At 36.1% G+C, this 14993-nt stretch overlaps 1 protein-coding gene across 1 annotated transcript; it reads right to left on the bottom strand.

Annotated features, from left to right (window-relative positions):
• Positions 1-273: 273 nt before the first annotated feature.
• Positions 274-1602, bottom strand: CAO (chloroplast signal recognition particle component (CAO)). Its single transcript, XM_078960297.1, has one exon. The coding sequence runs from the start codon at positions 1553-1555 to the stop codon at positions 344-346; it is 1212 nt and encodes a 403-aa protein (XP_078816423.1). The 5' UTR covers positions 1556-1602; the 3' UTR covers positions 274-343.
• Between the last annotated feature and the right edge of the window lie 13391 nt (positions 1603-14993).

Here is a 14993-nt window from a genome sequence, read left to right as displayed (position 1 = left end):
ACTTTCATTGTACTTTACAGTTTGAGAACATAGTGCGGAGCAAACGAATCGTCAATAATCACCTTAATCCTTTTTAACCTAATGTCTTCCATCGGTTTTCTTCACTGTTACCAAATCCAAACCCGACAAAGCTTAATACTAAAATTTTGCTTGGTGCTGTTAAAATTTGGATAGTTGGAACTATAAAACTATTATTTTTTTATTAAATCCAAACAATCTTTCATTTTTTTTTTATTAAATCCAAACAATCTTTCATTAACTTGCAACTAAAACTAATATTCAACAATCTTTTAATTCTTCTAATTTCAAAAATACAATGCTCCATCAAAATCAAATCCATGTCTCAAACTCCCCCATTCCCATTCCCATTCCCACTCTCAAATTCCTTTATCAACTCGGGATCAACATTTTCTTCTGGTTCCCATGTTGCTTCTTCAAAGTCAGCCCATTTTACTAAATACTCCTTTTTCCCTTCCTCGCCGGAATCCCTCTTTCCCACCACAAGCTCCGCCACTGCGTATTCCAATCCATCTTCAAAATCTTTAACCAAGTCATCGGCGATCAATGCAGCTTTAATCCACTCATTATCTTCACCATCTTTCCATTTCACCAAGTACTCAACGTTATTACCTTTCCCTCTTTTCTCTAAAATCTCCTCAACTTCCGCGTATTCAAATATTGCCCCCTCTAAAATCCTAATTACACTTTCTAACCCTAATCTTCTAGCAAATTGCACTGGGTTCCCCTTAGGTGTTGCCTTTAAAACCTCACGCGCCAAATCTAACGGTGTCCGTCCCTTGTCATCTCCCGCCTCCGGATCCGCCCCAAACTCCACCAACAGCTTCGCCACTCCCGGCCGGACGTATCCCGCCGCCATGTGTAAGGCAGTCAATCCTCCGCCGTTATCACGGTGGTTTACATCGGCGCCAGCCTCCAGTAACGTTCTGACGCATGATTCAGACCCTAGACCGGCGACAAAGAGTAGAGCTGTCCTGCCGTCGCCATCTACGGCGTCCACATCTCTGCCGTCTTCTGACTCGATAATTTCCTTTAACGCACGATCGTCGGCTTTCTTTGCGGCGACCCACCATGGATTATCGTACTCGGCGACCACGTCACCTGCGATTAGATTTCCCGGCACCCATGTCGGCACGTGATCGTCTTCCCATTCGATTAGGTACTCCATTCCGGCGCCATTTTCAAGTGCTCTGCTTCCGATGATTTTTTTAACCTCTCCGTAACTTTCCTCTTCGTCGTAGTTGGTGAACTGAATTGGGTCTGATTCTGATTGTGGTTGGTCTTCGAGGACGGATGCAGCGGTGGAGACAGATAGATTGAATGGATGATATTGGGGTTGAAGACGGAGGTAGAAAGAAAGGGATAGAGATGGCGGGGTTGTGGGGTGGAGTTTATAAGGCAGCTTGAGGCGGGAGATAGTTGGATTAACGACGAGGCCGTCCATTTGATGGTGGCGGAATGACGGAGGAGATGTTGCGGATATTGATTGGGGGATGCAGGTGTAATCCAAGAAAGATGATAGGATAAGAAATCCCATCCAATTCACACATGGGTGGGCTTCGGGCCCTTTTGGGGATGAAGCTATTTTTGTAATTTTCCAGAACTCTCGTTTAAGAAAATTATATATATATATATATATATATATATATATATATATATATATATATATATATATATATATATATATATATATATATATAAATTTGTTAATTGCTAATGTATTTCTAAAAATATATTTTTAAAATTAATATTTAAGGGCATAAAGTATAAATTATATTTAATGCGAATTATATAAGTTTAGTTAAAATTTCGATTTTGACATTTTTATAGGTAATATTAATATATTAGAATTTAGTTATCACAATATATCGATTGGTAAGGTAAATGGGCAACAAGCTGTATGGTAAAGTTAATTCTTTTGAAGACTACATTCATAGATCTATGAGATATAATATTGTTATGTATGATCCGTTGTACTCTATTAAGAAGTTTCACAGTATCCGACGCAAGGAAACCAAACGTATCAAACTCAAATGGTATGAACATGTGTTGATTTTTCATGCACGACTTCTCATGCTTTGTGACATTGCGTGTAGCAGTTTTTAAAGTAGTTTGGCTCACTGTGAAACCCCCAACCATCAAGCCCACGAGAGGGGATACCTCTGTAAGGTACACACATGCGTGTTTCCATCCAACTCATCCAAAATTCAAAACGTCAGCCGATCTAAAGGTTGACTTTCCTTTTGCCGGGTCAGTCAAGAAATTCACAAGTGCCTCTTTATTGGCGAAAATCCTTGCATGCTTAAATATGTCAAATAAAATATCCCTAACCATATCATGTTTGTATTTGAACCCCAGGAGTTATTTACAGTGCACTCATGCTCTCCAAAACAGTCCAAACATGTTTTGCGGTACACTGGGCATATCTCTTATGACAACCCGATTTTTTTTTTGCTTTGTGAGTCCAACAGTCAACTCAATTGAGTGTCAGACTCGTTCCTTCTATCATTTAGCCTTGTTTAGAGTCCGTTCAAAGGTTCAAAGCTCAGTATATTCAAGCATTGAGTAAAGGATTGGATCGTGTACACGTAAAACACCAAAATCCAACCATACACTATGTTTGAGGGAGTGTACATCCGTACTCATGAGTGTACGACTATACACATGAGTGTACGGACGTACACCCATGTTGGGCTGTACACACCCCTCCATATGTATGTATTCCCTTCATTTTCAAGTCATTCTTCAGTTTCAAGGTCAAGAACATCGATTTCTCTCTCAACTATCATCCATTTTTCATCCCGATCTTCAAGAATATAACCCTTTCATCCATTTTGATTTGTTGTTAATCCTTTTAAACTAGTAACACCCTCTTGATCCATTCATTAACAACATATTTTGGCTAGATCTTCAAGCCTCACCAAGAACACCAAGAACATACACTTGTTTTTGGTGATTGTGAACCCTTTTGAGCCTTCATAAAGTAAGTACTCCTTCCCCATGCTTAGTACATGATAGAACACTAGATTAACACCTTGAAAATTCCCATAATTCATGAACATGAGGTGTGTACGACTGTACACCCATGTGTGGCGGTACATCCCTCAAAACACCCTTAAAGGGGCCTTTAAAGTGTATTCCAACTTCACTACTTGAAGAGAAATTGTCCCACAAGCATCCCTACCCTTGGAACATGATTTTGTACACTTGTTACCATGAGTGTATGGCTGTACACTCCCTGGTCGTACACTCCTGGCCGCACACTCCTCCATGTGGTCGTACACTCCCCTTTAGTGAATCACATGTGATTCCAATACTTGGTCAAGGTGTTTCCTAGTCTCGTGAAGTGTTTCCTTGCATTTGGTTGCTTCTAAACGCTATATTTATGTCAATATATGCCATTATATGTCATTTAGGACTCGTTAAGTCTCGGGAATTCATTCGTGGAGCTTCTCATCCTTACACGCGTATTCGTTTGATTCACCCACATTAGGTGAGTTCATACTCCGTAATCAATCTTTTAAACTGTTTTAAATGCTTTTAAGGGGGGATACAAGTTGAACACAATTGATAATTGTGTAATTGTTTGTCAAAACATCTTTCAAAGGTTGCTTATGTCTTTTATGAGTGATCAAAACATTTCAAAAACTCTTTTAAAGTTATGTTACTTTTTAGTTTAACAAAACTCCATTTTTAAAGTACAAGCATAACTTAGTAGTAAAATGAGTCTTTTCAATTACAAGTTCAAGTAAAATACTAGTAAACTATAATGGGTATAGTTTAGAGAGTCAGTTCATACTAGATACAATACACGATAACATAAGAGAACACACAATAAAGAGAAACAGGGAGGAAGATACAATACACGATAACAGAAAGAACATACTAAGATACTATAACAGAACAAACATAATAAGGTGCTATAGCATGGGACAACTACAGGATCTAATTATACCAATGAATCACTAACGCATTGTTCTAAACAAAAGGTGATAGTTATATTGGGTATACATGATCACATAATTTTAATGTGAAGTTACACGACCTAGCAACTCGTTTTCTGAAGTCGCGTTTGGTTCCCAGAATCTTTTGACAGGAGAGCATTTAGTATGGGAACTAGCCTTCACATTATGACCTTAATAAAACAAGCATGTTTTAAGGTAATTAGTACGATCAGTATGTCAATTCATAACACAACTGAGTACTTATATTTTTCCCATTACTTTCATAAAGTGATAGTTCCACTTGAAAGTTAATGCAAACTATTTTCGAGTCAAGATAGTTATAAACTAGGGAAAAACTTACATCTTTTCAAACGACAAACAGAACAGTCGGGTCTAGTACATTCAGTGGAAAGGGACCATAATGCTAACTTTATGATTCCTTAATGTATGCATCAAGATATATATATATATATATATATATATATATATATATATATATATATATATATATATTGATAATATATGATAGGTAATAGGATGTATGCTTTCTGCTTTATTTCCTGTTCCTTGTTTGGTTGTGGGCTTAGAGCGGATTCATCCAGCCTATTATCCATTTGATAGTAGTTATATATATGTTCTGTATACATTAAGTCATCATAAGGAGTACCAGGTATGGGTCAGGTCATAGGACACTAATTCAATGCACAATTTCTAGTACAAAACATACTTTTCAAATTAGAACTTTGGATATACAAAACTAGAAACTTACTGGTAAAGGGTTTAATCCATTTTATTAAATCATCATTTAAAGGACCTTAGGTAGTTAACTTTATAATACATTAGTTTATACATCGAAGGTTATATATAATTAATATCCAATAGGTAGTTGGATGTGTGCATTCCGCCTCATTCTCTGTTCCTTGTTTGGTTGTGGCTTAGGTCAGATTCACACAATTAACTATTTGTTTGATATTAGATTATATATAGCTAGTATAAACTAAGTGATTATAGAAGGAACCACTGTGGTTACTATATTATCATAAGAAATAAGGGTTTTATTAAAGAATCTTTTCATAAATTATAAAGGAACTATTACAGTTAACTTCGTGAGTACCAAGGGAATACACCAGGGTTATATACAACAATGATCTAACAACCAATGAGATGTGTGTCATCCGCCTCAATCTCTGTTCCTTGTTTGGTTGTAGGCTTAAGGCAGATACACACAATTGATTGCTTTTTTACTCTAAGTTTTATATAACTTGTATCCATTTAGTACTCATAGAAAGGATTGTAGAGTCATTTTACTTATGTTTCACCAAAGCAGGAAATATAGGATTTTCTGGACGAACATGCTAACTTTTCTAAACATAACTTACAACTTGCATAACTTACAACTTACTACATTTTACAACAACTTTCTACAACTTACTCATATCACTAAAATCTTATGAACTCACCAGCTTAATTGCTGATAAACTCTTAAAATAACTTGTATTTTTAGGGAACTAGTAGACAGGTACTCGCGCTGGGAATTCAGAAGATGGAGCAGTATAGCTCCAAGTCTTGTTTTTTTATTTGCTTATGTACTCTATGTTTTGTGAACACACACATTGTAAACACTTTCTTTCTAACGATATGGTGGTTCATTACTTTGCTTACTATGATGTATGTCTTGTGATACTAAACATGACGTCCTCCACCCTCGAACGTTTCCGTCGTTTCGGTTTTGGGGTGTGACATCTCTTTATCTGGAAAAATTGAGATCATGAGCCGATATTTAAAAATAATACAATACTCCACAGGAGACATATGTTGGACAAACACATCTATTTTTTTCTCAGTTAAGTAACTAAGTTTACAACGTTTTTGGAAATTTAACAAACGAACTGGTTAGTTCCAGATGTTTTATTTTTCTCACTTGCTAACTAGGCAAAAAAAATGATGTGGCTTCCACATATGATCTTATTTGGCAATCATTTTGGTTAAATAGAAACCTTACGTAGATTTATACACATTTTTCCTAATTTCTTCTTCTTTTCTTCTCTTATAGAATGATGATTTTGTGTAATGACTTTACAAGGTAGCTCAAGTGGTTCATAATCCAAGAGCGATGTAAGCAAAGTAATGAAGGTTTTCCACAATAACATACTCTAATGGAAACCTTTATTACTTTTTTTACACCATCATGATATAACGAACGAACCACTTGAGCGACCTTGGGAAGCATTAAACAAAATTGTGATGCTCTGAAAGAAGAAAAGAAGAAAAATAAAGGAAAGAGAGTATATATATGCATAAGGGTTCAATTTAATCTAAATATTTGCCAACTTTGATCATATATGGAAATAACATCAACTTTTTTCCTAATCAGTAAGTGAAAAACATAAAACACTTGAAAAAACAAATTGGTTGATTGATTAAATTTGCAACAAAATTATAAACTTAGTAATTTAATTGATAAAAAAAACACCATATCATAATCAAATGTTTGTATAAAATTAGTGTATTTTATGTAATTTTCCCTTGTAGTTAAGAAAAAAACTTAGCTATTAAATAAAACCCATATAAAATTATGTTGATCTTATATAAAAATTTCCTTAAAAACAATGAAATAATACACATTGGGATGTTGGAAAAACAAGTACATATAATAAGGTTGTTATAGCGATCATTAAGAACATTCAACATCAAAGACTTAGGACCGCTAAAATATATCTTGGGCATCAAAGTAGCTCGAATGTCAGCTGGTGTGGTTCAGAGCCAAAGAAAATACACCCTTTATATTCTAGCCAATAATGGTCTAGAATGGCTCCACCTTAGCTCTTTTTAGATGGATCAGAATACTCGTTTCGACAACATGAGTGAGTTTGGACAATATCGTCGAATCATATGAAGATTCTTATACTTACAAGTTACTAGACCCCACATCACCTATTCCGCCAACACACTTTGTAACACGCCATTTCCAATACAAACCCTAAAATCTGAAGATGCGTTTTAAGTATCATTTTATTCTGGCATATAAATATAATTAAATAAAGAATTTAGTGAAAAAGTGTGTAATTGGCATTATAATTTTTTTTTGGAGGTCTAAAGAATGCTTTCGGGATTCGTAGTGGAAAGAATATTTTATAATATGTCTAAAAGATATTTAATTGGGCTCGTTTTGTAGTTTTTGGACTTATATTGAAATTATTTCGTAGAGGAGGGACTATATGAGTAAATTTGGATGTAATTTGAAAGGAAAAGAGGAGGAAGAGCTAAATATGTCATAATTGATATTTTGGGGTTAAAAAGGTAATTTTTTGGATTTGTTTTGCAAAAGATTTTCTAAGGGGAGGGCTAAAAGGTAAGTTTGAGGCATAATTTGAAAGGATCCTATGGGGAGGGACCGAAATTGTAAATATGCCAAATTTTTAGAATGGTCAGGGTTTAAAGACCCGCCACCCTCACCATACTAACCCTAACCCTAAAATTATGAACAACTGTCACTCTCCTTTCCTCTATTACCAGTCGCCACCCTTTTTGGCTTCTCCAACCACCGAGTTGTCGTTGTGCCATCCCATTGAAGGCGGAAACCTCCCTTAGACGTCGTAGCAGCGAGGGATCGGAAAGAACTCATCTGTGGTGTCGCTATTATCATTCTCGGTGTAGGCTGCCACCTTCTCGAGTCTTCTTCTGTTCCGCCACCATTCTCTGTCGCCTGCTGCAAACGTCATGATCGTCACCGCTGTAGCGAGTTCTGACGTTGCCGCCTTCCCATCCATGATTCGATGTGATGTTGTCGTGTTCCGACTAGCGCTGCCACCATGAAGGAAGCCATGTCGGGTGTGCTTCCGGGCTGATGTCCATGAGAAATCGTTGCCACCATCGTAAGGTGGTGGCTGTTATCGCACAAGTCGCCATTGCACCGCCAAACTCCACAGGTGGGTGGCTGTGTTACTATTCCGGGCAAAGGGTGTAGTGTGTGTTTATTGTAGTGTGTGTGTGGTTGTATTTCTTTTGTTAGAGTGTTTTTGCCTAGCCGAAAAATCAAAACCAACCACTACTACCACCGTGAGGTGGTGGCTACCACCGTGAGGTGGTGGCTGCCACCGTCGGCCACCACAAGATGGCTATGTGTGTGTTTTATTAGATTAATGTGTGCGTGTGTCATTTTGATTGGGTTGTAAATTGTACTCGGTATATGAATAATAATAGAAAATCCATAACCACCACCATGAGGTGGTGGTTGCCGCCTCCTGCCGCCACCGACTGTCATGTCGGGTGGCGGTGTGATTAGTTGTGTTGGGATTGCTTGTTGGATGTTTGGACAAAGGACTAAAATCCTAATGAGCCTACTAATCCCTAATGGGCCCAATGAATCCCTAATGGACCCAAAAGCCCAAACATGTGACTAATGGGTGTAACAAACCCTAATTGACCTAAGGAAAACCCTAATGGGCTTAAGGACTTGGTTTTGGGCCTAGTGGGCTAAGATGGGATTGGAAACCCTAATTAGGGTTTAGTAAACCCTAATATTGGATTTATGGGCTTGGACTTATCTGGACCCACATTTGGGCCATTAGAATGGAAGTGTGTAATAAGCCCAATCACACCATATGAGTCATTTAGAAAAGTGATGGACTTAATGTATTAAGTCCTTAATAGGTTAAGTGAAGAAACACTTAACCCTAAGCGTCATTTTATGTGAAACCCTAATTGCACTTGGGTTTATTGTTGGGCCTTTCTATTAGGCGTTGATGATTGGGTTATTAATGGGCCATCCAAGATCGAGCAATTGAACTAGAATAATTAATGGGCTTTGAGGTGAGGCCCATATAAGGAGTTGGGCCCGATTTGGAAAATTGGGCCATAGATGAGCCATAGTTTGGGCCTTTATGATTATATGATATTAGGCAGTTAGAATGTTGAATATTAGATTGGACCAAATGGTTGGGCCTTATGGTAAGACCTTATAAAGGTTTGGGCCCAATTTGAAAAATTGGGCCATGTGTTGTGCTTTGACCCATAGTTGACTTTTGGACCTTTGGATTGGGCCTTAGGCTTGAATCAAGCCAAGATAGGGGTAAATCAGTCTTTTACCCCAACATGGACTTATGGACATGTGTTAGAACCCAATTATTCGTTGGGTGATGTTTGATATTGATAGATCAAGAATCTGTCATCCACCAGCTGGGATTGTGTCTATGGGACTTCAGCAGTGTGAGGTGAGTTACGTTCCAGTAGAAGTGGGTCTAAGGCACCATGGTCGACCCACTCGTAGTTGAATACAGTTGAGATGATTATCCTTGTGATAATTGTCTAGTGTGCTATTACTTGATGTGTTATATGTGCCAGTATATCATCTTCAATGTGATAGTGGTAGTAGGAGGGGAATAGTCCCCCGATCGGTTGTTAGGACCGAAGGGTAGGTCGGTCATCCTAGATATGTCTGACATCATGTTTATGATATGTTATTGTATGATAGTAGTAGGGGTGAAATAGTCCCCGTGACCGGGTGAGATAGACCAGAGGGTAGGCAGACACCATAGAAAGGTTTGACATGGGTAGTTAGCACCCCAGAATGGCTTGACATGGGTAGTCAGCACCCCAGAATGGCTTGACATGGGTACCCCAGAATTGCTCGACAGTATGTATGCTATGTGATTGTATGGTATATGGTATAGGGGAACTCGCTAAGCTTCATGCTTACAGTTTTCGGTTTTGGTTTTAGGTACTTCGTTTTCAAGGGAAATGAGTCGGCTCGATCGCAGTGCATCACACTATGGTTTTTCCGCACATGAGATCTTTGGGATTACACTCTAATATTGTCTATGATAACATGTTTTGATTATTTCTACTTTGGTTTTGACATGCCATGATATTATGGATGTTTTCTTATATTGTTGGTTTTATTATAACTTACTTAAAAATTAAATTTTTGGCCTCGAATTTTGGGGTGTGGCACACTTTGTCAGTTTGTATCTGCACAACAACAAGACCATTGGGATGTTGCCATACGAATCCTACGCTATTTGAAAACTACTTTGGGTCAATGCATATTTCTACCTTCAGATAGAGAATTGACCTTAACGTTTTTATATCACTTTGGCTAGCTTGGTTCCTCTTTACAATACGATCCAAAACTGGGTATCTTGTCATGCTAAGTGGTGCCTCTATTTCTTGAACGACAAAGAAGTAGTATGTTGCATCTTGATCGTCGACAAAAACTAAGTATCTAGCTATGACCACAATTGTAAGTGATAGTTTGTTACTTAGGTGTCTATTACATGATTTTAAGGCACCTTAATCGGGTCCTACAACTCTTTACTATGACAATCAAGCAGCTCAACATATTGCCAACAACCCCATTTTTCATGAACACACAAAACACATTGAAATTAATCGTATTTTTGTACGAGAAAGAGTTAGGTCTCGATACCTCCAACCGTCCTTCATTAGCACAAAAGATCAGGTCACTAACATCTTCACCAAACCACTTGGCACCAAACTTTTTCTGTATTTACATAGCAAGATTGGGCATTTGTTACCTTAATGGTCCAACTTAAGGGGTAGTATAGGAAACAATAGTTTTTGGGTATCCTTATCTCTAGTGTTTATATTTTCCTTTTAGATTCTATCCATTTTTTATGAGTTTTCTTTTTGATTAATGGTTGCTATATGTTTAGCCAATGATACCTTGAATAAATTGAACAATCAATCAATTATCTTTCGATTCAATTTCTTGATTTTATTAATTATAAACATGAAAATAGAAACAACCCTAAACACAAAAAAATGTAGAGTTTTACTTTTATGTTGTTTGTTATCTTCCACAATATTCAGAAATGTCTTTTTATGATATACGTGAAAATATCATCAATCTTTACCCTAAAAAGAAGGAAAAACACTAAATGTTGTTGGCATGAATACATCACAAAAATGGTGTGACAACAAGCATAAGTCAATAGATCAGTTTTTCACATTATAGAAGATCGCCGAATATTTGGAGCAGCTTATCATCATGGCCAGATATTATACTGGATAATCTAATACAATTATATTTTTCTTTGCAAAAATTAAAGATATATGAAAACAGTTATGTGCAATGACATATATGAGTTTGGGACAAACAATAACTATAAACTTCAATATCGAAAGAAAAAATTACATTTTGCAAGATTAAATTTCATTAAAGTCAAATAATTAAAGCTTTTTTTTTACTATAATTAGTTTTGTAAACATTAAAATAAATATTACAACTTATAACTACAAGTTACACAATTTTATAGATTGATATTTATTTTACATAAAAATCATTTATTGTCAAGGTTTATCTTTTAAAAAAAAGGAAATCTCAACGTTTTCATATCTTGATCTTACATCTTAGTTAAGAAAAACGCATGATTTTTTCATTTTGTTTATATAAAAAGATAAAAAAAACCGGCAATACACTATGCTAGACAGAGATAAGATAATAATATTACACTAATAATGCAAGATAATAACTTTAAATAATCGTTGTTTTTTGTCCTTTTTGTTCAAAATAAAAATGCATGGTTTTTTCATCAATAAGGTCAAAGTTCCAGGACCTTGCTGAATATTTCGCTAAAAAATGATGTTTTTATAACGATTTATGATATCTATTGAAATGTGATGATAAAAACATATTGGTTTTCCGTTTGAATTTGTCAATTTGGTATGCAAAATATAGAAATAATCAACCCAAGTAAATATTACACACAAGTGATGTAAATGTGATGTAAATGTTAGACACAATCCATCATAAATAGGGTTTGCACAAGATCCCAAAAAAAGCCATCCAATAACGAAAAGTCAAAGTTGCTCGTGTTGCAGTCGTTATAGCCGAAGTGTAACATCCCAAAAATCGAGATAAAATTTTCATTTTTTTAGAACCAACTAAAAACCATAAATGTTTACAAAACATAGTTTCCAAAAGTCAAAATCACAAATGCAGATTTCCCAAAATCAAATTTCATAAAATTTAAAGGATGTGCACGATCAAGCCTTCGCTTTGTCTCGATCATCTGAAGTACTTGAAACATAACACTTAAATTGTAAACTAAAACTTAGTGAGTTCCCCCAAAGTACCATACACAACCAAACAAAAGTACATATTACATGTTGGGTCTACAGTCTCCTGACTGAATTACCCTTACCCACAATCTACCAATTGGATTGCCACTCTGGCCTACAATCTCCCAATTGGATTGCCACTCTGGCCCACAATCTCCCGATCAGAATGACACTGGCCCACAATCTCTCGATTGCAGTACAACCTTAACCCACCCACATTATGTCAACATGTGTAACAGATAAACATATATCTAGCAAGTATAGGTAATCATGCAGATCTACCAATCTAACATATAATTAGCATAGCATCATCCTATATACCAGGATACATAACCTAATGGGTCAGCATTGGTGCCTTCAACCCACAAGTATAGTGAGGAGAAACTCACCTCAATATCAGGAAGATAGCTGAACTGAATACTGCTCCAACAAATGGCTCTACGGGTCACCTGTGTAATACACATGGACCAAGCCTCAATCTACTATTCAAAATCTCCCAAATGACATAAAGTCAAACTTAGTCAAATTCAACGGTTAACGGTCAAAAGTCAAAGTCAAAGTCAAAGTCAACTTCAATCGACCACCACGTTGTGGCCATCCTTCGGCCACGTCATGGCTGATGCGTTCAACCCAATCAGAAGCCGGTTTCGGATAAACCCAAATACGTACCAAAATATATAACCATGCTGTGGATCCAAAGCATCATGTCGTGGCAGAGACAGTCGTGAAAAACCCCATCGCCACACCGTAGCACCCTACCGCCATGTCATGGGAAACGTCTAAAGGCATAATTCTTTCCAAGGTCCTTAATCTTCAAAGCCTTTTTCCCAAAATTTCAAGAAATCATCTAGAGGTCTATTAATCCCTAAAAATGTACACTTTTTGGACATGCATGCGCCACTGACGGCGGCTACGACACAAACAACGCCTCCTTATCTTGCCCTTACCGTTGCCATCCCACCTTTTCTCACAGTTAGATTGTCTGGTTGTCACTCGACCTCTTACATCTTTTGCAATTTCCCTCTCCAGTTCACTCGTTGTTGCTTTGAAAGAATGAAATTCTACCATTCATTTTCTTCTTGGCCTTTGGGTGAAAGGTCAAATAGGTACGTCTTCTTTTGGGGTAAAGATTGAAATGGTAACCGCATCATATATAAGTTATCATGATTACACAGACTTAATAATTTTGTTTTATTATAGGTTCATAAACATACCTATACTTTTGTTAAATATGTAAATGTATATTTAGTAGCATACATATACCATACTACAATTTAATCAATTGACTTGCTAATATTTTTAACAAATTAATAAATTATTACGTATTTGAGATATAATTATTTTATGTCATCAATATAGAGACTTGACAATCACCTACTGTCAACACTCAATATGATTTAGTTTTAGCATATTTGTTGACTTGTTTAGTTTTCTATATATTTATTATTTAGTAAATTGATAATAATGTTGTTTATTATTGAGTAAATTACTGAAATCGTTCCTGTGGTTTGGTCAAAATTACACATTTGGTCCCTAACTTTTATTTTGCACTCGGATCGTCCCTGTGGTTTGATTTTGTTGCGTTTTTCGTCCCTATAGTTTGGTAAAAGTTGCATGTTTGGTCCCTAACTTTATGTATGTAAGGGACGAAAAATACAATAAAATCAAACCACAGGGACGAAAAACGCAACAAAAGAAACCACATGAACGATCCAAGTGCAAAAAAAAGTTAGGGATCAAACGTGCAATTTTAAGCAAACCACAGGAACGATTTCAATAATTTACTCTTTATTATTTAATCAAATTATTATATAATTGTGATATAATGTTTATATAAATTTTGTGCTTTTAAAATTTTTAGTTATGATGTTTGTATTAGGTTTTGGCCCAAACTAAATGTATAAAGCAGCCAAAATGCATGTTGATACTTCAAAATTTTAAGTAAATATTTAACGTCAAATTAATAAAAAGGAAAGAGAAGCCAAATGTTAAAATTGGATGAAGGAAAGCAACACACAATGTATAAAAAGAATCTCTTCTACAGTTTCGGTCTTGCACCTACCCCACCCATTGTCAATGTAGTTTTTTTCTTATTATATATTAATAAGATTTTTTTGTGTTATTCCTGGATTTTGATTCTAGCTCCGCCACTGCATGTCCCATGCATGTCCTCCATCAAATCTAGGTCAAATATGACATTCCCAATTTTAGGGATAGAAAAACCAATTTATTTATGCTTATTTAAGATCAGAGTATCCTTTTAAAGAATCATATGGCGGAATTTGTTCCCAAAAACATAATAATTATATTATCAAAACATTTCCGAAGAAATGTATTATATTATATTATATTAAAAATCTTGGGATGTCATTATCAATACAATACATAATCATAAACAAAAATCTTGGGATGTCATTATCACCAATCATCACACTTGTGCTCTCGTGCCACTACCAATGATACAATAAACAGAGTGGGCCAGACTTGGGAGCCTGGTGAGCACATAAGATTTTCAACCCACAATAATTATAATCTTTTAGTTATATATTTTCATCAAAACATTCAACCCGATTACCCATTCCTGTTATCCTCACTTTATGTCCCTAAAGCATCTAATTATGGGGACTTATCCTAAGGATTATCTTCAAGATAGACAATAATGCTCAAAGGATTCCTTAGCAATATATGTCAATAACGCAATCGGGGAGGGGGGGTGGGGGATGGAGTACACCTGGTGTACACTTAGTTCAAAAACACCTACAAGTTGAGAGCCTACTAGCGTTCCACTGGACTGTCTAGAATAGTCTGTGTTCGTCATCTATACTCCGCTAGACGACTAGATTATCTTTAAAGTCAAGGCCTTTCATCATCTATTTCATCTTTCATCTCTCATCATCTATATCATCTTTTGTCTACCCATCTTTTACCTAATATATTTATATGTATAAA

The sequence above is a fragment of the Lactuca saligna genome, chromosome 6 (assembly GCF_052625555.1).
Source record: "Lactuca saligna cultivar CGN05327 chromosome 6, ASM5262555v1, whole genome shotgun sequence".
NCBI lineage: Eukaryota > Viridiplantae > Streptophyta > Magnoliopsida > Asterales > Asteraceae > Lactuca > Lactuca saligna.
This window is presented reverse-complemented; position numbering and strand designations above follow the sequence as displayed.